The sequence below is a fragment of the Sebastes umbrosus genome, chromosome 1 (genome assembly GCF_015220745.1).
Source record: "Sebastes umbrosus isolate fSebUmb1 chromosome 1, fSebUmb1.pri, whole genome shotgun sequence".
NCBI classification, from domain to species: Eukaryota; Metazoa; Chordata; class Actinopteri; order Perciformes; family Sebastidae; genus Sebastes; species Sebastes umbrosus.
In genome coordinates, this window is record NC_051269.1 from 33,299,575 (window position 1) to 33,324,843 (window position 25,269).

Below are 25,269 nucleotides of genomic sequence, written 5' to 3' on the forward strand. Positions count from 1 at the left end.
GCCTGTTTAACATGTATCGAGTGCTGCAGTATAAATAAATGCATTATTAATTGAATATGAATAATTTATTAACAGTTTAGGAGGGATCAAACAATTTTAATAAACATATAGAAATAGTTTCTTGTTATAGTCTTGTTGTGTTGATGCTGTTTGCTGTTGCACACGCTGAGCAAATGGAAGTGTTGTTTTTTTTAATGAAGGAGAATAAAAGATTGTACCATGTTGCTGTGTTGGAGAGCCACGGCAGAACACGTTAAGCTGTGCTTTGCTCTGGTTCCCTCAGCAGACTCAGGAGCTTCTCCATCTTGGCTACTTCCACTTCTGGACCCTTAGGCAGCTCCTGACCCTTCTTGCCCTACACACACACACACACACACACACACACACACACACACACACACACACAGAGAGAGAGTGAGAAATTTGAAATTATATTATGCTTACCAAGCACTTAGGGAGACCACAAACCCAGCAGGCAGGCAGTTAACCAGAGGAGAAGACAACACAATCAGACATAAATTGAAATGGATGTAAGGTCAATAGCAGCAGAGTGGTTATATTACTCTATTATGTAATAATGTCTTTCCACCATATTGTGAAACGTTCTTTGAAGACATGGAGCTGCTGCCTAAAGGGCACCACCGCAAAGAGATCTTCCAGTTTGTGGTGTGTTGTTATTATTGGCACATTAAATACCACCGTGTGTAGAGAAGCGCAGCCACTTAAGAGCTATATAATACGGCTCAACATTTGTCCTGTTCTGCTGCAGGAGGCCATTCTACCTCTCTTAAAGGATATTTAACAGGGCCTTTCCTTATCGAGTCTCTTTTACTATTGTTCCAGGCTTTTGTCAAACTGAATTGGACTGTGATTAAAGAAGCCTGAAACAATCTTACAGTTCAACAAAGCTTCACTTGATCTTAATCAGGAAATAACACACCGTTGGGAATTGAAGAGGGAAAATGCATTACGACTTGTACCACTGAATTAATGCAACTGTTCACAGATATTACTGGATATACTGTGCAAATACGATATTTATTTATTTACTACTTTTATGAACAGAGATGTAATAGATTGCTCCAGGCATGACGTATTTTTGTAGGCCAACCAGGAAGTTAGCATCTCCCTGGTTTTCTCAATAAAAAGCCAATGGGATTTTTTCAGTGAATACAACGAGGCTGTAAAGGCGGATGAGTCAGCGTGATGACATTTAGTAGTCTCATTTAGCCACTTGTTAGCAGACGCCTTTTTAAAGACATATACAGGCTTCAAAATGTACGCATGGGATATTTACTGAGATATTTATTTAGTAGAAACGTTAAAATCTCTCAAGCTTGTGTTAACCACAGACCTTATTTTAGGCATCTAACTAAAAAGCCATTCAAAAAAACATTGACTTCGAGACGAGGGAACGGGAAGTGCTAAAATGCGAATTCATTTCCGGGTTTTGGGACTCATTCCTATAGCACTCTATTTGTATTAACATGTCTTGGGATTTTGCAGAGAGGCAAGTTACTGATAATAATTAGCATGATTAGATATTGTTGTTTATACAAATACAGACCTGAGATTCTTAGGTTGAAGAAAGGCAGAGTGAGGTGCAAAAGCCCAAATCATCCCAAAACTGCATGAAAATCAGCTAGCCCTGTACAGAAACTGCAAGCAGTGAATATATTTGTCTGTCCGTCTTCGACCCCCATGAGAGATCCAACAAACTGCCTCAAGAATTAAAAAAGGAAGACGTTTATAATACAGACCGCTGGAGGGATGCATCAGGACGCTTCCTGAAACCTTTTTCACAGCAGCAACTTTGTGACATTTGTTAGAGCAGGAAAAGCACAGGTGTAGCTAATAAAATTAACGATGGCTCATTACATTCAAGTGTCTCAGTAAGTCACGCTTGTTAGCCAGCAAGCACAACACTGTTCAGGACCCTGGAACTACAACTTCACTTAACTATAATTAGTATTAGTAGATACACCTGTGCTTTTACCACTATGACATCCCATAATGTCAGATATGAAATGCTATGTCTATTCTAATCATTTATTGTGTGTAGTATGTTCACACTGAAAAAATGACAACATGAGGGATAAAAATACCAGTATGCGTAACTAAAATATAGTACATTTTTGAGTTGGTGTTGATGGACGCTATCATCCCATCCCCTCAGTTAACATTGTAAACATGAGTTTATGGTCTCAATCGCTAGTTTCAAGTCTTCGTCAATACAGCATGATGTCCATTTAGTAAATTATGGTCCCATTTAGAGTAAAATAAACGATAAAGCAGGGTATTCTTTAGGGCGTGGCTACCTTGTGATTGACAGGTCGCTTCCACGGCGTTGTCCGGTCTCGGAGTTGTCCGTGTTTTCGACTTACAACTTTAACCCTTTCACAGTGTGTTTATCAGTTCATGAAAGTTAATTGAAACATTTTGGTCGTCTAAAAATGACGTACTTAGCTCCACCCTCTCGTGTCACTTGTGGTTGCAAAAAAACAAGATAGCGACGGCCAAAAACCAAGAGGGTGACGAATGCAGAACTTGAGGCTTCAAAACGGCAGTCAACAAATCAATGGGTGACATCACGGTGTGCACATACATTTGGGTATCTGGAGTGCCTACCAACCTACAAACTATGAAATAAGACAACCCAGTCAGTTTTTTGTGGGCTGTCTAGATCAGAAAACATGTGATTCAACAAGCCATTCAGACTTGGCTCCCCTTCCTAGGTCACATGCAGGCTCATTAGAATATATCGCCCAAAGCTTGAGAACTACCTTTGCAAAGGTGCACCATATTTTTCTAGCAAGCCAATCAGAGCAGACTGGGCTTTTTGGAGGGGGAGCTTAAAGAGACAGGTGCTAAAACACAGTATTTCAGACAGAGGGCGAATACAGGTATATTCAGACAGACAGTATGCGAAAAATAATGTGCTTTTTGAACATTAAAGCATGTAAACATTTTCTAGTAGAAAACCCAAAATACAAGTATGAACTTGAAATTGAGCATGATATGTCCCCCTTTAAAGTTTGAAATGGATACAGCGACGGGGGATGGTCCAGACAGACAGCTGCGTTCCCTAAACGAATGGGCATCAAATCTCGATGCAACATAATATCTCTGCCATGATGAATGGCTCAATAAAGCGTCCTCCACAGTAGAGAGAAAGGCTGAGCGCGCACAAACCAGCGCTTCAAATTAATAAAACTTCAAAAGTAATCAAAATCATAAAAAATGCATCATCTCTCAAGATGTCAACATGTGTTCTGATTCATTTTCTAAATTCCTGGCTGGCTTGCTTACTGCAGCAGTAAAATCCCAGACTGGTTCTGTCTGTATAAAAGTAATGCATACAGATAGGAAGCCCCACCTGTGGTGTAAGGCCCAGACTGTTGTGTCTGCTCATTTTCTAGCACTCATCACGAATACAAATGTAAATGTTATGATGGATGTTATATTCTGGGAGACAACAGTGATTATTAGACAATCACAAAACATTGCATAAGGCTGCTTTTATATTGCAACTGCCACTTGTGATTTGTGGAAAGAGAAGAGAACAAATGAGATGAACACATTCAAGCAGAACAGTGTGTTTGGTTGAACACAGACAGGGGTCATTTGATGCTAGTGGTCATGAACATTTGGAGTGTGTGTCTAAAAAACACTATTATGTGCTCTTCCGGGTACTTAATATGCATTATGTGAATTGTGAAACACTTTCTGAGCAGATTCCACTTGAAAGTGAAGACTGCATAAACTAAATCTGTGACAGTAGACTCTTTTTCCTCCACGCCAAAGACCCTCCCAGCACGTTCTCATTTCCAGGGCGTCAAATACTGACGCTTTGTCACTGCCGTCGGCGTTCAATACCGCCGCACAAGGCACCCTTTAGCGCTGGTATGTGACGCACCGGGCTTTCCCTTAACTACAATGTAAACCCATCCGCAACAACAGTAAGAGCACAGGGAAAGTACTATGGTGATGTAGTTTAAAGAGTGAAAGAGACACACAGGGTGGGCGGGGAGGCGGATGGGTCCAACAAACACAGGGCTTTCATCCAGGAGACCGCTATTCATGTCCCGTGCGTCATGTTTCGCTTTCACGTTACAATCAGCTGATCGTTCGCGTCCCGTGTACACAATGTCCAGTCACATTTTCACTGTACAAACGTAGTAATGTAAAGCCCAACCATGTTGTTTTTTCCTAAACCTAACTATAGTGGTTTTGTTGCCTAAACCTAAGCAAGTGTTTTTGTTTAATTCACAACATTGAGCACGTGTTTACTAGGGGTGTAATGATACATCGATATGGATTGTTATATCGACTCAATGATCAACTATCGAATATCATCAATGCAAAGTGAAAACATCGATATATATTTTCATCTCTAAGATATGTCTTTATTTTGAAAGTCGAAGGCACATCTGTGTCACCATTTCCATCCTTCGTAAACATTCAAACAGTGCTGAAACATGAGAAATGTGGCACTTTATAGTGAACAGCAGGGGAGTCTATTTGTATTCTTTTTATTAAAAAAGAAATTAAAAATGTCTGGAAGAGCCCAGTAATAAAATTGTCAAATTATATATATATATTTTTTTGAATTGATATAAATGGAACTGATTGTGTTATATGGGCATATGATATCATCCAATATCGATCGCAGGCCCCTGAATTGAATCTAAATTGTATTGTGGCAGACTTTAGGATATCAGCAAATATCGTATCGTTGTCCAAATAATCAATATAATATGGTATTGTGAAGAAACTTGCGATTTACACCCCTAATGTTTACTGAGAGCCATAAGGGACACTGAGGGGTCTGACAAAGTTGGAATGAGAACGTGTTGCAGCAACGCTCCATTTTAACAACACATACCCACAGGCCTATACATTTCTGTGTGTACAGCATAACAGCAGCCACACTCGACACTACCACATTAATGACTGTAGCCCTCGCCAGGCTTACAACTGGGAAATAACTGCTGAGTTCAACACAACGGAGAGCCCTTAGAACATTTTGGAACATACTTTGGAAAGGTACATCCTGTAGTAAATGTCTGTTTTGTGTTGAGTTCTAACATGTGACCTCATTTTGCAAGCTCAAAACAATTAATCAAAACTATTTGAGGAACACCACAGGACAAGAGAGGTCAAGTGGGCTGCTTTAGTGAGAGTAAATGAGCCAAGAAGTTGGCCTGCCTCGTCAGCCTTACCCAATGCCCTTCAATTAGGTGAGTACAACGCACTTGTATTGTTACAGTTTGGATTGCCAGGCTACTGTGCCAATGTTTTGGGTATATTAATGGGCCACCATGCCCATTGTGTGAGTGTTAGTGGACTGCTGTGCCAGTTGTATAAGACATATAACTGACAATATTTGCGGTAGGTGTTTATGCCTGATGCTTATTTGCCACACTGCGTTCCAAAATGCTCTGACCACTGTCAGTGGTGCTGAACTGTGCAATTATTCCCCAATTGTACGCTTTAGGGCTACAGTCTGAGGTCGCTAATGAGGTACCACTGGATGTGTGTGTGTATGTGCTGTTATGCTGTGAGTGGTTGAATGAGAACCGTTTATGTGTGTTGCACCCAGGCCCGGCAATGCTATGCATTATGCACAAAAATGTGTTGTGAAAATAAATGCGTATTACTCTACTCATTAGAATTTCTTCTAGTTTATATGCTCCATGTGACCGACACGAAAGAAAAGTGGAGAGGCTGCTGAGCTGACTCTAAATGAGCCCTGATTAAAGTGTTGTGACTCAGGGTGCCATTTGGTTTCCTCCTGTGTTTAGTAGGACCGCTGTGATTACTCCACAGCTCATTAACCGTTGTCATGAGTGGCAACAGAGCCTTCAGTGACTCATCAATTGTGAATGGAGTAAAGTGGAATTTTGTTTTACTGTATAGCAACAACTTTCTTTGAATACAAAATTTATTTTAGCATTTTTTTCTTTTATATTTCCCCCATTTTGTCTTGGTATTAATTGCCAGTTTGGCAGAATGAGTGACAATATGGGGAGACAGACAGGGGGATGACTGGTGAAAAAGATACGACGATGGGTGCCCTTGCACGGCTATGTGATCGGCCTTTTAAACCACTGGGCCACCAGTAATCACATTGATTTTCAGTAAAATTTCCATTTACATTCTGCTTCTCCTTCTAGTGATCTTTTCTAACAAGCTTATTCAATTACAAGGAACACTCGACTTCTCTGTGCCTAATTGTTAACTGGCCTAAATGAGCAAGGAAGAAAAAATACAGGTGATTAGTGATGCTGATAATGAGCTGCTGAGGAGGGGGGAGAACGGTGGCCTTCATTCTATTGTTATTTGGGGAAATTAGCTCGAGGTCAGGACTCTGTGAAGAATGAATCATCTGATCTGCTTTCGTTGATGTGGAACAGGTGGCAGTGATAAATAATGCAAAAGGGCAGACATATATTCAGATCATTTACAGATAAGATGATATGTAAGGTGAAAGAACCACCCATTTCGAATGTTATCAGCCAATTGAATGGGCGTTATCAGCGGTTATCACTATCATTCTAATTCTTCAGACAGACCAATCTGCACCTCTCATGTTGTGAACATTGGGCAACCTCTGGGTCTGAAAAGTGAAGCCAATGTGGAATTACCTTAAACTTGCATTCTTTCTAACAGCCAGCAGGGGGCGACTCCTCTGGTTGCAAAAAGAAGTCTGATTGTATAGAAGTCTATGATAAAATGACCATACTTCTCACTTTATTACCTTGTGTCAACATGAGTTTATGGTCTCAATTGCTAAATTCAAGTCTTCTTCAATACAGCATGATGTTCATTTAGTAAGTTATGGTCCCATTTAGAGTCAAATAGACCATAAAGCAGGTTATGCTTTAGGGCGTGGCTACCTTGTGATTGACAGGTTGCTACCGCAGTGTTTTCTGGTCTGGGAGTTGTCCGTGTTTTCGTCATAGAACTTTAACCCTTTCACAGTGTGTTTTCAGTTCATTAAAGTTAATTATATCATTTTTGATTGCCTAAAAATGTCTTATTCAGTGTTCAGGCCAAAAACCGAGATGGCGACGGCCAGAAATCAAGATCGCGACGGACAAAATGCCGAAATCGAGGCTTCAAAACAGCAGTCCACAAACAAATGGATGACTCCATTCACTTCTTATATACAGTGTATGGTTGTGAAAGTGAAAATTAATGTGGCCAATTCAAACAAAACAACCTTAGGTTTAGGCAACAAAACTACTTGGTTAGGTTTAGAAAAAGATCGTGGTTTGGGTTAAAAAAAGTACTATGTAAATTACGAAACAAAACTATGGTAAAATAAGTTACCATTGACTTTTGGTCTCACGTGGGACACGAACAGCGGTCTCCATGATCAACCATGATCAACCATGTGAATATATGATAATGACCTTCTGAACCTACAAGTAAGTGTAGCAGGCCCCTTCTAAACCATATCTATGAGGCTGATAACCGCTAATAACACCCATTCAATCGGCCACAACACAATAGGCCATTCAATTGCAATGGTAACAATGCAGAACACACTCCTCCATAGTGCTGCAAGTGGCAGAAGATTTGGTATCAAATTTCTAATGTGGACAAGCTCCATTCGTACGTGCCAATGGAGCCTCGTTATATAGACAAAGCAGCAAGAGAAGAAACGTGGGATGGTAAAGCAGCTGCATTTGGAAAGACGGGTTTATTTTCTTACCACTTATAGGCAGGCTTAAAATAGACATAGCTTTTTAGTAAATAAGGATTGTAATGTGATTGAATGTCCCTCTCTAGCAACTCGATACGATTCTTACCTTGGGTTTCTTGCGGAGGTTAGGGGAGAGTTTGAGGCTGCTGACATAGCCTCGGTCATCGCCCACGATGATGATAGGATAGATGGGATTAAACTCAATGTGAGTCAGCTTGGTCTTCTTTTTGGCCACCACTGACTGATGGCAGATGGCCTCATATTTGTTGATGCTGAGGTCAAACACATGAACCTGAAAAAGATGAGTGATCAAAAGAATGAATGTGTTATTGATGAATCTTTTTTATTTCTGACCCTCTAAACGGACATTTCAGGAGTTTGGCATTACCACTAACACTGACTGAAGGTCTAAATAGAAATCCGGTAAAAACTGACCCATCTTATTGATCACCATAATTAGGCTGGAGGGTGTACAGTGTGTCTGGAGAGTCTGCCTCCAGAGTAAGTAAAGGCTACATCTGTTGCTACAGACTTTGCCCTTTCATATCTTGTATTTGTGTTGTCTTTTATGTCAGAGGGAGACTGGTGGAGCCTCTGCGGGGATGCAGCCTGACCATCTGGTGCAAGGAAGGTTGTTCCCAGTAACTCAATGACTGTGCACTTCTGTCTGGATGTATGTGTGTTTTGTCTGTGCTGGCAGCCCCAATACAAAATCATAAGCATCGCTAACCAGAAGGACCAGATCCCAGATATTCTTCTTTCAGCCTATAAGTGCATTTAGACAATCTGTCGGCAACAAATGAGCCCACTGCCTCTCCACAGCCCACTCCTTTCACCAGAAAGATGACTGTGCCCGGGCTGCTAGGGTTCATACCGTCTATGTGAACCAGCGCCACACAAAGCATCGCAGTCATCACTTACAACCAATCATCATATTCTGCCAGGGTATGACTCTCTGTAACCTCCATCACTACAGCCATTATCTGCAGTGTTTTTGCTTTTGATATGTGAGCACTAATGTAACATTAGTCATGACTGACTGCAGAACACACAGACTACATTTGTAATTCACACAAGAACTTGGGGCAGAGATACATTTTACTGTGTTGAAATGATTGCCTATAATTCATCAAACGTATATTGTATTACATATTGCATTCTAATTGATTTTAATTGGGGCTGTCAAAGTTAAAGCAAATTTGTTTTAACTCCACTAATTTCTTTAACACATTAATTAATGCAATCGATCTTTCGGAGGTTGTAGCAGGCTCAATTTTAAAGCTGTAGTGAAGATACTGTGATCATATGAAGCTAGAAAAACTAAGGAATCCATTGGTACCAACCATGTCATACTAGCTTGTCGTGAAGGTTGTCGCTAAATAACGCTCCAAACTTGTGCTCAATTTTGACTGTCATGGCCATTTTCAAAGGGGTCCCTTGACCTCTGACCTCAAGATATGCGAATGAAATGGGTTCTATTGGTACCCACGAGTCTCCCCTTTACAGACATGCCCACTTTATGATAATCACATGCAGTTTTGGGGAAAGTCATAGTCAAGTCAGCACACTGACACACTGACAGCTGTTGTTGCCTGTTGGGCTTCAGTTTGCCATGTTATGATTTGAGCATATTATTTATGCTAATGGTAATGCAGTACCTGTGAGGTTTTCTGGACAATTTGTCATTGTTTTGTGTTGTTAATTGATTTCCAATAATAAATATATACATATATTTGCATAAAGCAGCATATTTTCCCACTCCTATTTTTGACAAGAGTATTAAATACTTGATAAATCTCCCTTTAGGGTACATTTTGAACAGATACAAAATGGGTGATTAATTTGCGATTAATCACAATTAAAGCTGCAGTGGTTTGAAATGGATGAAATATGATCTTAAAAAGTTATTTTTAATAAAACGGTCACTATATCCTGACAGTAGTGCATGAGACAGGTAATCTGAAAAAAATCATGTGCCTCTGTGTCCCTAATGGCATCTGCAAGATTTCACAGACCGGAGGAAAACAACCAGTCAGAGCTAATCTGGAGTCTGCCGTCCAGCTGCTGTCTCTGAGCAGCTGTCAATCACTCGCGAACTCCGACCAAACGGTCAAACTAGGCAGCGCTGATCAAATATGAATCAATATTCTGTTACTGTAATGCCTATTTCTCCCCTCAAATGTTTTCAGAATCATCTTGTAGTGTACTGTTTAGCTGTAAAATGAGAATGATTGTGACCTGACAGCCATGTTGAGATCTGTTGAAAAAATACCAAGCACCGCACATTAGCCAGAGCACAGCCAATAGGAACGCTCTCTCTCTGAAATGACCTGTGATTGGTCAAAGTCTCCCGTCACGGGCTAGATTTTTTAAAGCCTAAAAACAGAGCCATGCAGAGGTGCAGAAGTCTAGTTTTCTCTCAGAACACTTGAATTACAATATGCTGAAAGGTTATTATGGAATTTTTGCCCAATGATGCCAAAAAATGTCTGCCTACTGAAGCTTTAACTATGGACATACATAAATATGGAATATTTTAATAGATTGACAGCCGTAATTTTAATATATTAAATCAAATTATTTAGGCAGTTTTTATTGCTTTAGGCTGATGTTGAAGTATCAGATCTAAGAATCTAACATGAGCTGATGCAGGTATAGTAACTGCAATATGACACAGTCCATGTGCAGAAGGTTAAGAGGAGCTGCACAGAGAGCAAATATGGATTTGGAGACTAATCACTGGAGGATAAGCCTGGACCTCTCATTATTTCATCCTGACACTTTATTTCCTCAACAGTCAGCTCAGATGGAGAGGCAAGCCAAGGACAGAGAGAACGAAGAGATATTTGTTTGCACTGCACAACTCAGTGTCATTCTTACGCCTCAGCTTGCCAGGCAAGTCATTATCCTTATGAACACATGTACACGAGCACGTACGCACACACACACACAAACACGTACGCCATTGTGTCTCTGACATTTTGCAGTGTGGCAGCAGCAGGCCAGGTTTTCATCAACAGAAAATACACGTCAAGGGGCTCACAGCTCATGCTGAGTCACTCAAGCTCTACCAGACACTTGTCACAGAAAACGACAAAATGTACTGCAAAGAATCTGCTGTCCTGGGGAAGATTATGCCGGCTAACATCGTGCACTGCGAACGCACCAGTCAATGTGGGAATTCTGACAATATTCTGACATTCTTCAAAATGTGACAGCGACCAAATGGCGAGTTTAGCCTTGCCTTGGACTGAATGTGCAACAGTTATTTAGTGGATCCAGGGAATTCTGCACAAACCCCCAATACCTATATATAATCACGAGCTCACGTCAACAAAGTCTAAGCTATTTTCACCCAAGCGCATCTTTAAAATCAGACCGAAATGATCAGTTTTGAGTAAAGCACACCAGGCACACTGACCTTGATCGAATCCAATTTAATATCCCTGTCCTTCTTGCTGCTTAGAAAGGAGGGGATATTGTGCTTGTAAAATGTACGCCAACTGATGAGCTTTTAATGAGTTTTTTTAATAGCTGCTGAAAACTGCTTTTGATCCAGTTTCAGAGAACAAATTGCAGGACTGAGATTTAGTATGCTTTCTAGTAAAGTCATTTAATTAGATTTTTCTTTCTGCAGATGATGTTTACAATTAAACAAACTGCAGGTTTTATTCTGGGTTTAAAAACCAGCTGTACACATTGCTAGTTATTTATGTGCAACTTCGATACTATAAAAGGGACATTAGATTTATTATTGTGAATTTGTTTCCTCTCTCCTATATCTCATCAAGACTGATGTTTGGTTGTGAAATAATTTGCATAATTGTGGGTATACCTCTGTATGTGTTGTGCCTATGGTGACTGAATTCTGGCATTGGAGAGGACGGGACACACACGCTATCACATAAGGTGCCTCTCAAATTGCTCAGTTTTCATTTCCTCTTTGTCACTCTCACCCGACTTCACTTGGCACACTGGACAGGAAATGTGTCAGACACAACACTGTGGACTTTTATAGCATGGTTCAGACTGGTGCGAAGACAAACAGATGGGGACAGCTTGCAGCCATGCTAAGAAAATATGTGAAGATAAGCAACGCGGCATCCACTGAAATTACTTTTGGCCGGAATCAATAACCGCTGGCAGGGCAGGAAGCCGCCTTTGTTACAAGAAACCGTGTTTGAACAAACTCAATTGCCTGAGGCCATTCTGCATTAATCTGAGGCTTAGCCTATGAATATACTGTAGTAAGGGTTTAGTCAGCTGAGACTATAAATATATTATTAGGGGAATTATGAAGTGGGTGGCAGGTGGTAGCTGGGGCAGCTGTTTGTGGTTTGACATGTTGTGTCAGGTAAGTGTCAAGCTCATGTTATCTACACAGCAGATGTGTGGTGGTGATTATCAGACAAAGCATCCTATAGGCCCTCATATATATAGGTCTGAGACTACAGTATATCACCTGGGGCCATGAAAATATCTCATATGTTATTATATTTTTGATTTAATATATTGTTACAGATTTTTTAGTAATGTGTCCCTTCTTCTAATCCTAGCTAAAGGAAAGAAACATGTTTAACAGTAATTCTGCATTGCATGTAAACAGTGCAAAATCTGCTTTCTTCAAATATAAATGTAAAACACTTGAATGCACAATCAATAATGGGAAATTCTTAGTAAACTAAGCATAAATCATGCACTGTAACTTGTACCAGAGCATTCTGAAGGCCAAAGCAGGCAAAAAAAAAAAAAATGTAAGTCAAGCTGTGGGCTGCAAAATGTAAGTTTAGACGTAACACTTACTGTTCCGTCTGTTGTGACAGCAGCGAATACAGTGGAGGAGAATGGAGACCAGGCAACATCGCCAACAGCTGCATTCAGATCAAAGGTGAACATTGGAGTGCTGAAAAACACACAGACATCCACCGTCAGACAGGAAATCTGTAACTTTTCATTATATTGCATGAAATGATCTGTGCCTCTGAAATCCAATGTCACCCAGGATGAACAAGAACAGCTACTCATCATCTTAAGTTGCTGTTTTCAATAAAGTCAGAGAAAGATCATCAGACGTTTTGCTCTATCTGATTCTGCATTAGAGATATAAAAGGTACACTTAATTTCTATGGTCAAGGCAATGATACTGTACATCTGTGATTTCTGAAGCTCTGAAGTTTCCAGTGGTTTGACAACTCTCTTTAGACAGTCATCCATGGTAACCAGTTATAATCTGTCTGAACCATAAACTGTATATAAAGATGGACAACATGACAGCTCCCCAAAAGTGAAGCCAAAACATCTCGATCGCCCCCTGGTGGCTGGCTGCAGTATAGGTCATAAATATCACCCACCTCCATGTTGGTGGATGGGACATGGAAGTAAAAAGTCAAAGCACACATCAAATACATTTTTCCCAAAGATGGCTTCTGTCATTTTAGGCATTTCTTATCATGTTGATGTATGTTCAAGAGTTAATTTTTCTGATAAGTTTGGTTTTAATTAGTTATTTGATGCTATAAAAAGGGGGTGAGACGTCATGATTGACTGCTGTGATTGACAGCTGCTCTGAGTGAAGTAGTCGTGGAGCCGGGAATAGTACGAGAGAAGAGATGTAACTTTAATTTTCCATAACCGTCATTACTGCGCAGACTCTGGCTCCAAATGACGTAAAAATCTCAAGATGGCAGATCCCTTATGCGGGTTATTTTGGCCTCACTTTTGTACAGTGGGGGCAAGTGGAGACGCGTCGTCCATCTATATATACAGTCTATGGTCTGGAGACTGATGCCTCATCACAGCCTGGCAGAGAAAATGAGTGTCCCGGAGACACCACTGGATGAGACTTTGCAATATTTCTAAGAAAACAAGCACATACAAGTCTTCTTCAAATATCACGGAGGGAGAGTGTATGTGAGCGAGACAGACAGAGTAAGCAAAACTTTCCAGTTCAGTAGGTAACACAGAAGGACAGACTTACATGCGTACGTGAAAGCAATTTCACACAAGCAGTCTGTTAGGTAATTGGTGTTTGATTTAGTAAGGCAGAAACTAATTACACATCCAACACCTGAGATGGCCTTCTAGGCACATTCTGCCAGGGAAGCAGAGCTCAAAGGGCCCTATTCAGTGGTAGAATATGTCTACCATCAGCAAGCTCAGGAAAATAAATCAAAATGTTGAAATGTGCTCTCGAGAATGCATTCAAAATAGTGCTTCAGCAGCTCTATGAATGTCAAATACGGCCACACACACACAGCCCAAACTCTAGGGCCCCTTTTTGTTTGAAATGACATTCATTTATATGTTATTTATTGTTTTGGGACTATTTCATTATAGCTCAAATATATACTTTTTTGAGGTGCACTCACAGTCCAAATGCTCCGTTCTGGGCTACTGTAGTTACCAGTGGGCTACTGCCGGGTCTGAAAAGTGAAGCCAGTGTGGAAGTGCCTTAAACTTGCATTCTTTCTAACAGCCAGCAGGGGGCGACTCCTCTGGTTGCAAAAGGAAGTCTGATTGTATAGAAGTCTATAAGAAAATGACCCTACTACTCACTTGATTTATTACCTCAGTAAACATTGTAAACATGAGTTTATGGTCCCAAATGTGAGTTTAAAGTCTTGTTCAATACAGCATGATGTTCATTTAGTAAGTTATGGTCCCATTTAGAGTCAAATAGACCAGAAAGCAGGGTATGCTTTAGGGCGTGGCGACCTTGTGATTGACAGATCGCTACCACGGCATCGTCCGGTCTGGGAGTTGTCCGTGTTATTATCTTACAACTTTAACCCTTTCACAGTGGGTTTTCTGTTAATGAAAGTTAATTATAATCTTTTTGGTCATCTGAAAATGTCTTATTCAGCATTCGGTTGTGCTTAGCTCCAGATGACGGCAGCCAAAAACCAAGATGGCGACGGCCAAAATGTCTATATACAGTCTATGGTAGAAACATGGGGGACTCTGTGAAGAGGACCCACTCCCTATGGAGATATAAACGGCTCATTCTAAATGAACTAAAACACAACAATTCCTAGTTTCAGGTGACTATACACTAATGAAAACATGTTATGAATATTATATTCCATTTCTGCTAATCCCCTGAAATGTTGCACACTGACCCTTTAAATGCAGTATACTTACAAATATTCACACATTTGGAAAAGAGTGGAATATTTTCTGTGCAAAAAAGACCCTCACAGATTGTATGAACCTTAGTAAACAAACCAGAATGCACAATCAACTACACTTAACACTCTTCCTATTATTTGCCACTCCCTTATTGATTTTGTGGAAGATGCGCCCCAGATGACCAACAGACTGTGCTTCCATGCTGCTCTGCCTGTTTGATAAATAGCATGCACTCTGGTAGGTGTAGAATACGTCTGAAATTAGGTGCAAAAGGCTAATAAATCTGGCTCAGAGTCTCTCAAGAGAGAGCGTTTTACAGCAGAATGCACATACTGTAAACCCAAGCGATTAGGAGTCTGAGCGATTAGGAGTCATAAATTATGTCCAAGTTTATCTCTTGGCTGAGGAGAATATATCAAGCTAAACTTTTATGTGGGTTACTTGTCTCCTCTCCCACTACTTCAGCTCATTCAGGACTGCCATGTGACAATTTTACAGGATATATTTTAGCCTCAGATGTCAAACAAAAGTAGCAGTTTTCAGCGTAACCCTTCTGAACAGTGTGGCAAAGTTTGTGAAAATTTGTTTGATCCAGTCAGCCCCTCTCCTGGAAACAATACGTCTATGGGGTGTTATGGATCATTCTTGAAAACCCTGTCTCTCATAATGGGAGGATGATTACTATAATTATTCAGTCAAGCTGCCTGTGCTGACAAGAAGTGGGAGGCACTGTGGGTTAGTCAGATAAGCAAGGAAAATTATGCCACGAGTACAAGAAGGTAATAAAGACTAATATACCGTAATATTATAGAGGAATTATAGGAACGGTGATTATCTTGTCAGTGAGTGTACATCGACATTTGAAAGCAAAGCATTAGTAATGTTGCTAACCATGAAAATATAAATACTTTAAAATTGCAGTTGCTATTCTATAACTAACCACGGCATTTAATTTCTCTTCCATCTTCTTCCAGCCAGGTACTTTTACTTGAATAATGCTGAAACTAAAATATCAATTATACTTTAATAAACAGTTCATTAAACTGAAATAACAATAAAAGCCGTAGTTACTGGGAAATCCTGAAATTAACAATAGCCAATTGACCATTTTTCCTATGTTTTTCTCTTAGATTTCTTTTCCCTTTTCTCCCAATTTGACACGACCAATTCCTCATGCTCTGTAGTTCTTGTCACTGCTTAAATCTGTCGGCTTACAGCAGGCCATGTGTCAAGTCCAACACATATGGAGTCATAAGCTCTTTCTTTTCACCCGACATTGAAGAGTTTCACGGAGAGACTGTGAAACTGAGTATTTGTCACCCTCCTCTATAGGAGTCACTGGTGCAGCACCCTAGTTGCTGCGATGGTGGGCGAGTGTTATTACACAAAAATGATTTTTTTCCCGACATGTACCAGCACTTGCTTGGTATGGACATGGTGCTTGTACTTCTTGAGATACTATATGAAATGATAATAATGTAGAACTGGAAAACTACACAGGAATGGAAATTACATTTGATGATAAAGGAACACTGTAAAAGCTTCTACTAAAAACTAGATAACATAAAGACAAAACAGAATACTTCTTTAAGCTGTGATACAATATACAGTGTGTAGAGTGATGTCATATCTACAGTAGCTGTTTTATCAGTCGTCTTACTTGATGGTATGGTCCCAGATCTTGACGGTCCAGTCTGAACTGCAAGAGATGAAAACCTTCGGGTGGAAGTGGTTCCACCTCACAGCATCCACTGCCATGCTGTGGGCATTGTAGGTCTCCAGGAACTGGCTCGAGTAAGTCTTGGAGCACTGGGGAACAAAGGCAAAGTCTTGATTTGTCAAGAATCCTCTTAATATTTTTACTATTTAACACAGTGTTCAGTGACAGAACCATTTCATTATCAGCTGGTGTCACCTGCTACTGTAACCACTGCACTGGAGGATTGTTGAAATTTCTAAAAACAGTCAAGAACAACTTATTGTATTGGACTTGGAACTATGTGCCTTTACCATGCTATAAATTAAAGGGTAATAAAAGGATTCAAGGATCATTTATTGTCATTCTGCAACACAGGGTTGCAAACCAAAATTCAGTTGTAGTCCATTTATGCTACACAAGAAAAACATGACAAAACGAAAACAAAAACAGTAGTGCATTCCTGTAATTCCTTTTTTGAATTTGCATAATTTTCCACGTATACAGCAATTATTTTCATATTTCTGAGCTTTGTTACTTTTTGAGTTGCTCCAATTTGCTTTGTAAAATACTACGTGACAGCTCGCCAGTCCAGTATTAAATTATTGGTAACACCGTTCCTGCTCAGCTTAAATCAAATCTTGACTTTGATCCAAACTGTTATTGTTGTTGGGGTTTATATAGTATAGTTAGTAAACATGTTTTGCAGAAATCAGAGAAAAACAAGGCCTAATTATAGACATCACTCTGACTTTACAAAGGTCCCTACAGTGCTACAAAAGACAACTATTTTCACAAGCTGAGTAGTAGTCTTCATGACGAATAAACAGATTGAATATAAAAAAAGATAAGGACATGAGTTGGGTTGAATTTGTAAACTAATTTTGTTTTTATGGAAGTCTGAGGAGAACTTGAATAAAATATATTTTGAGAACGCTTTATGTATCTAGGCACATGTAATTTTTCACTGACAGCTGATATAAAGGTCATGCTGTGACATTATTGATTGGAGAGAGGCTAGAATCTAACATATTTGACAGGTTTAACCCAAAGAGAGTAATGTAATCCTTTGCGGTTCAATGTTGAATTGCTCTATAAATTTCCACAATTTGTTTGCAATTGACAAAATGGGCACCGAAACAGCAGCAGAGTTAGATTGCAGGGACACATTAACTGGACAACCCAGGATAAAACTGCTAGACAGCTTGTGGGGACAGCTGTTGCACTTCCGAGCACTGACAGTTTGATTGTTGTCCTGCAGCTCGCTGAGCGATTCTTTAATTGTCCTCTCCTGGGGTGTCTGCGCTGCTGAACCTTGAGGTGACAGACAGAACATATTTCACCACACATACTGGGTGTGTGTCTGCCCATATGTCTGCAAGGAGAGTTAGGTAAATTAAGTGATTTCACAGGAGTGCAGCCAAGGTGTGTGTCCCTATACAGACAGCATCTATCTAAGCCACAACCATCAGACAAATCAGTCTGCTGCTTCACTTGTGACCTCATAGTGTTGCAAAGCACAAAACCACCGATATGCAATCAAAAATGCTTCAAATTAACAATTCACAATTAAGTCCAGTGAGTAAGATAATCAGGGATTTCAGACTGTCTTAGTCAGGAATTCAAGGATAATTCTTGTCTGATATGAGAAGAAACTGCGAAAGTGGTTTTCGGACAACACAACAAGACATGATGTGAATAGACACTAATGAGTGTCTTGTTACCAGCCGCGTCAGCGTGTAGGCTGGTATTGTTTTCACCTTGTTAGTCTGTGCGTGTGTCATCATGGCAAAATGTGGTCCCGGAGACACCTACTGTAGCGGGAACTACCACAGAAGCAGTTTTGAGTACTTTGCCAGGTGGCTATACTGTATGTCTGTCTGTGGACAGATTTTGAATGCGTGTGTGCTCTTGGGTGCGTTACATTTCTAGCAGCCACCTTAAAGGTGCTAAATATGGGATTGGGAGCATTTTGATTGCCTCTCAACAGTTCTCAACATGGTGACAAGTAGCTGGTAACTCTCAGCTAACGGTGCTAACAATGCTAACAGTGCAAACAACGGCGAAAATGCTGAAAGAGATCACCTAGTGTTTACCAGAGGTGGGACCGGAGGGTGGATGCTATGCTTCCGTGACATCGGTCAGGATGACGTTATCAGCTGTAACTGCTGTATGTGAGCAGTTCAGAGCGGCGGCCGTGAGCTAGCCAGTGGGGCACGCTCACATGCACGAACATGCACTAAAAGCATGCACGGTCAACCCGGCGATATCAATAAAGCACGGAGAAGCTCGGATTACAACACAGAGGGAGAGTGACTTCATTCTCTGCTCAGGTAGACATAACACATCTATATATTTACAAAGCAAATAGTTGTTTGCTGCTATAGTAATGCTCTGGATATCAAATTTAGCACCTTTAACACATTATCATCATATGGAGACGTCTAGCTCAACCGGTAGAGTGTGCGCCCCATGTAGACTGAGTCCTCTCTCTCCCCCTTTCCTGTCATTCTCCAGCTGCTCTAATAAAGGCTTTATAAAACCTCAAAACATAATCTTAAAAAAAAAAAAAAAACTCTCATCATATACAGTACCAAACATTGTATTCTCTTTATGATCATGTGAGATAGACTTCCTTCAAGCATTATGTTTAACTTTATAAACATCAGCCCATTTCAATGATGTGTGCATTAGTCAGTGAGCTGTTTTAACAATTTTGATTATTATTAAATCAATACAATGAGGGCACGGTAACTGCTAAAGAATGAGACTTTTATGAGTGTCTTTCTGCTGACGGTAACAAGAACATGAGGAAGGAAAGCATAGAGAAGGTGGGAGGCCAGCCAAAAACTACCAGCTGCCTGTTGTGGACAGAGAGAGCCTCTGCTTAAGGAGACTCATTAAACACTTAATGTCAAGCCTGAGGAGCTCCCAACGGGCCACATGCACACACAAGTGCACATGCACATATGCACACACACACACACACACACACACACACACACACACACACACAATGGAAACTTTCTAGCTTGTGTGCACCCTCTGGAGTGCAAGCCCAGCACGACATCTGTTAGTGCACCACAAACAAAATGAGCTTCCGTTTTTCAGGGCAGATAATGCAGACAGTGTAAAAGCCCCAAGATGATACTGATCTCATTTACAGGTGGTATAGAAAGAAAATATATTTTAGGGATACGGCTTTGCTGCACAACATCAGCAGAATTTTTTTATGACTTTTCAAGAGTCGTACTAAGCAACTAACTTCACAAAACCTTTGTTTTTGTTCTATATGTACTGTATACACAGTGCCTTGTGGTCAAAACATTAAAAGCAGCTTAAAGGTACATTAGGTCAGGGCTAGAGAATAGTATCGCCTGTCAGTTTACCGATCTCACCCTTAAATTGGTCCTCAGGATACAAGGCTGCTGGATGGGAATCAGAGCTGGTAAGATGGGTGGTAGTAGTCATGGGTTGACGCCATGGGCAACCTTTTACAGCCTGTAAGGCCCAGGTGAACTTGATCAGCTGCCGACCCTCCCATGGCAGCCAATTGCATGCTGAGGTTGGCCAGGACAGCCGTAACAATGCCCAATAGGCCTTTTTCACGGAACACATTTTGACATGTCACAGTATGAAAAGCACAGGTGTATATAATGAAATGAAGGGTGGCTGAATTACATTTAGCTGCTTTGATTTCAGGTTCAAGGTATCATGCATGCTGGCTCACTGTCACTCTCACTGGGACACATGAATACAACGGAGCCATCGTTAGTGTTATTAGTAACACCTGTGCTTTTCCTACTATGACAAGTCAAAATGTCTGCTGTGAGAAAGGCCTACAGCAGGGCCTAATAATCATTTAACATGAATACTGGGTTTTCATAGGAATGCTCATCCAACTTGATATATGTTAAAAAATTCCAGACTTGTTTTGTCTAGCTGCTTCCGTCAGTGGTCATTCATTTGCACTCTGTGTGGCACACCCGTTGTGATGCATAATTGATCAGGAATTGCAGATTATTTGACACTGGCTCTGTTTTGAAGCGATTTTAATGGCACTGGACAGAAGACAAACTAAAAGTTTAAATTATACTCAACATAACAGTTGCAAAAAACTACCAAATAGCTACATATTAACTCTGAAGATTCAATAAGAGGGGATGAGGAGGACAGCTAAATAAAGACACTTGTGTTCAATTGACTGAAAAATAAATTAATTTAATGTATTTTACCTGCTAAAACAGTGCACTATCAAGATTAAGACATGGTGTATGTGGTACATAGTTTGGAATTGGGACACGTATGTCTCAGTATGGGATTATCTCAAGCAAGTTTCAAATATCTATTGAATTTATCTAAGATCCATGGTTTACTTGTGTGTTTGCAATTCTATCTAAAATTAATATGAAAATGCAAATTATTACACTGAATGAAAACCATTCAGTACGATTGGTCCTTTTAAGTGAATAATACAGTACCTTATTAATTCATGCTTTTTAAAAACTATTTTGCCATTTTATTGGGTCACGTTTTTATTAGTTAGACACATAGTGTATTGTAATGTATTACTATAGGTGATTGTCCTGTAATGTATTGTGTATCATAGATTTTTTTCTATATCATCGTTACTGTGGCCAATGTGAAGTATTTATCCATTATCTGTAACCACTTATCCCATTCAGGGTCATGGGGGGGCTAGAGACTGTCCCAGCTGACATTGGGCGAAGGCAGGGTACACCCTGGAGAGGTCGCCAGACTATCACAAGGCCAATGTGAAGTATCTTGATGTTATTGTATAACAAGTTACGCTGTGATCCCCCCTGGACATTTGACTGTCTAAATGAGTCACGTCAACAACATGTCATTTTAGAAGTGACCTATGTCATCCAGCCAGAACTAGATAGATACATACCTTGTGTATTTTCCCCTCCTCGGTGCCAACCAGGAAGAGATAGTCGATCTGTTTATGAAAGTCAAACGATGTACCACAGGCTGTGGACAAGAGGCATCAAGCACTTAAATTAGACACATACTGTTAGACACCAGTCTGATGTACCGGACTGAGTCAAATCTGAACTGATATCAGCTGATATTTAAAGTGTAGTGCTTTGCATGAGTAATAGCAGTTAAAAAAATCATATTTTAATTGCGTACATTCTTATAAACATGCACAAGATGCCGTGTAATGGAGACCTTACCGGCGCCGGGCTGCTGTGCACCTTCTGGTCCCTCAGAGACAGCACCATTTACTGACAGTCTGATAATGTCTGTAAAGACCAGCTCATTCTGTAGTAAAGTAAATTATAGATATAAACACACACAAATGAAAACAAAAACACAGGCATACTTATCCAGAGTACACACAAAAAACATGTAATTAGCATCCTGAAAGATTAATTATATTTGCATTTTGGTGAAATAACATAAAAAGAGAGAAAATGACATACAAGTTACTGAGATAATGAATAAATATAATGCCTCGGCTAACCTTGACGAGTGTCCAGGACACAACTCGGCCATCAGATGACACAGAATAGAAATTGTGGTTGTTGTCCATGTCGTCCTTCTGCCAGCGCACCTGAATAATAATAAAAAAAGGAATAAATCTACTGAAAACAGAAGATGGTTTTAGTGTATGTGAAAAAGGTTCATGTTCATATGTTTTCGTTTCATTTATTTTCCAGTACATGAAATTCTCTGCTAGATTAGTGTCACAACTCAGGATCACTGCTTGCTAAACACCTTCTCATCCCAACTCGTCACTTACCGCCCCTTGGCGTCACGCCCCTTTAGGATTAGGCAACAAAACCACTATAGTTTAGGAAAGAACTACATGGTTGGGCTTAAAACTACTACGTTCATACAGTGAAAATTACACTGAACGTGGGGAACGGGTTTGTAACGTGAAGCACGGGACATGAACAGCGGTCTCATGGATGAAAGCCCTGTGTTTATTGGACCCATCCACCTCCCTTACCACCCGCCCAGTGTGTCGCTTTGGCTCTTTAAACTACGCCACCACACTCCCATCACACTTTCTCAGAGCGTTTACTGTTGCCACAGATGGATATACATTGTAGTTAATGGAACGCCCGGTGCGTTTCATACCGCCGCTAAAGGTTGCCGTGGGCAGCGGTACCAAACGCAGACGACCGTGACAAAGCCTCAATATTTAACGCCTCGGAAAAAAGAGCAGGTTGGCATGCTTAGTGTTAGAGAGTTTAGTCCACTTCCACTATGAACTAACTAGTTTGGGATAGGCCTCAAAATGGTAAAACTTTCAAGCAAATGGAGACAAAGTTATAGTGCCTCTACCTCCACCTTGTCCCCTCCTCTCACCTGCCAGACGGGGTCTGTGTGCTTGCCAGTCTTAGCTGTACTCTTATACACAGGCGCCAATCCCTCCTCCTTCAAGTTGTAGACAGCCACACAGCCATCGTAGAATCCCGCCACCACCAGGTAGGAATGCTGCTCATGGATGTCAAGGCTCAGGACGCTAAAGTCGGTGGGGTAGATGTACTCTGGGAAGGCAGTGTTCTTCAATGAGTAGTAGACGAGCATGCCACGCCCCTGCTTACTGAAGTCGTCTGGCAGGCAGAGGGATAGAGGAAAGGGGACGGGAGGAAAGGTCAGGTCAAGTATGTTTCATTAAAAAGAGTAGCAATTGAAAATCTGATTAAATTTGGTCAAATTAAACACAGTCTTAGGAATGCTAACATAACTGCTCACTCATGAATCCTCATTTTTATCCTGTGTACTTACATGATCCCATTCCCACAACGAAAAGGTCCTGATATTTCTTATTCCTGTTGAGGACCGATGCATCAATCAGTTATAGATACACAGATATGAAAACATTGAAATACAAACACTGATAATTGAGGTATATAATAGATGATATCTTTAAAACATTAGAAAGTGTGGCCGTTGCAGCTACATATTCCCGCCAAGAATAATAACAAACATCATTCTGAGGGATCTGTTAGCAGAGTTGATGAGCAAACCTACCAGCAGAGGGCAGTGACGGACAGTCTTTTGGCTTTGTCATATTGAAACTTCCACAAAGGGAGAAGGGTGCCCTCCTGGTCCCTGAACTCATCAGAAGCATCCTCAAAGTATTTGAAATCTGAAAGGGCCAGAAAGGAGGCCAGGGAGAAGAGAATCTGTAGCAACCAGAGTATCAAATGGGATTGTAGTTTATTATTGTGTCACTTCCTAGAACATACCTTGTGCTATGTCATCAAAAATATTCTGATTGACCATTCGTTCAAAGATTTTGGACGTCTTTCCCACTTTGGTGATGTCATCATTCTATAACAGAAACACGGCAACATTTTGGAAGGAAACACTGCAAAAACATCATATATGTGTCTATATTACCATTACTGTGGCCAACGTGAAATATCTTGATGTTATTGTATCGCAAGTTATGCTGTGATTCCCTTCCCCCCTGGACCAAATTGCAACTAACTGTATACCCCTCCGCTCACCCCTCCCTTTCCAAGCCTGTCAGAGATCTACGGTGGCCTTCAGGTAACGTAAAAATGTGAAAGGCTCTCTCTAGAGCCAGTGTTTGGTTTGTCCATTCTTGCCTACTGTAGAAACATTGCGGTGCAACATGGTGAACTCTGTGAAGAGGACCCGCTCCCTATGCAGATATGAAGGGCTTATTCTATATATACACTACATACGCTAATGAAAACATAGTTATGAATATTACATTCCATTTCTGCTAATAGATCCCCCTAAATCCTACGCACTGGTCCTTTAATTTCTCTACCTTACTTAATTATCATAGAAAAACATGAGAACATGAGTATGATGGTAGTGCTTTAGCACAAGTCCTGGGTGATCATGTTGGCTTTGAAGAAACAACACTATGATTTGATAGCCATTACCAATGTATTGTAAGTCAGTGTATGTATAGTATAATATGGCAACAACATTAATATCAGATCTTATTGGGCTAAGATGCAAATATTAGACACATGTTAAGTTTAGGCAGGACAGTTGGTGAACACTGAACTTACCTGAGTCTCCATCAGCATCGTCTTCCTCTTGCTTTTGTCATTATCTTTCTTTGATGCTGCAGCTTTCGGCTTCTCTTTATTTCTTTTTTGCTTCTGCAGCTCCTCCACATATGCATCATAGATCTCCCACTGCAAAGAGAATGGAGTTATTACAGTCTGCCCATGTGAGCACTTATATTCACTGATGCTCAGCAGTGTGAAAACAAGTCTGGCCTAAAACATCTCTTTTAAACAAGTCAGGGACTCCAGTACCTGATTAGCGGTGGCGGAGAAGCTGCTACGTGGAGGAGGTTCAGTCTGGCAGCTTCTTTCCTACAGGAAAATAAAACTGACTGCTGAAACTCTTGAGGCACAAAGCTTTGAATATTTAACTACAGACACATCAATATTATGTTTTCATAATCACCAATATTTAAATTTTACTTTTTTTAAATGTTAGAAATCTCAACTATTATATAAAAGATATGTGTTGAGATAGGACATAAAATGCGCCTACCCTCAGTGGGTTATTGAGGGTCTGGGACGCCCTCTCACTGAAGTTGAACTGGTTAGTAACTTTTGGCTCCTTCCTGTTGGTTTTGGAGGCAACACTGTCTGGTCTCTCGTCTTCTCCAGCTTCCTCCACGTCCCCTCCATCCACTACAGGTGTTGCCTGTGGAAAACCAACAGGGGAAAGTGTTATAGGTCAAGTTATACTCTTG

At 40.5% G+C, this 25,269-nt stretch overlaps 1 protein-coding gene across 1 annotated transcript in view; it reads right to left on the reverse strand.

The window, feature by feature from the left end:
• Nucleotides 1-205: 205 nt before the first annotated feature.
• dnai1.2 (dynein, axonemal, intermediate chain 1, paralog 2) overlaps nt 206-25,269 on the reverse strand; it is a 28,709-nt gene continuing 3,645 nt past the window's right edge. Inside the window, exons 6-19 of the mRNA XM_037776015.1 lie at nt 25,065-25,220; nt 24,821-24,880; nt 24,569-24,697; nt 23,765-23,849; nt 23,547-23,664; nt 23,301-23,344; nt 22,878-23,125; nt 22,027-22,116; nt 21,737-21,824; nt 21,451-21,530; nt 16,500-16,648; nt 12,515-12,614; nt 7,818-8,003; nt 206-355 (exon numbers count right to left, since the gene is read on the reverse strand). Of these exons, the coding sequence (XP_037631943.1) occupies nt 254-355; nt 7,818-8,003; nt 12,515-12,614; nt 16,500-16,648; nt 21,451-21,530; nt 21,737-21,824; nt 22,027-22,116; nt 22,878-23,125; nt 23,301-23,344; nt 23,547-23,664; nt 23,765-23,849; nt 24,569-24,697; nt 24,821-24,880; nt 25,065-25,220 (1,635 nt within the window). The 3' untranslated portion in view covers nt 206-253. The remainder of the gene's footprint in view (nt 356-7,817; nt 8,004-12,514; nt 12,615-16,499; nt 16,649-21,450; nt 21,531-21,736; nt 21,825-22,026; nt 22,117-22,877; nt 23,126-23,300; nt 23,345-23,546; nt 23,665-23,764; nt 23,850-24,568; nt 24,698-24,820; nt 24,881-25,064; nt 25,221-25,269) is intronic.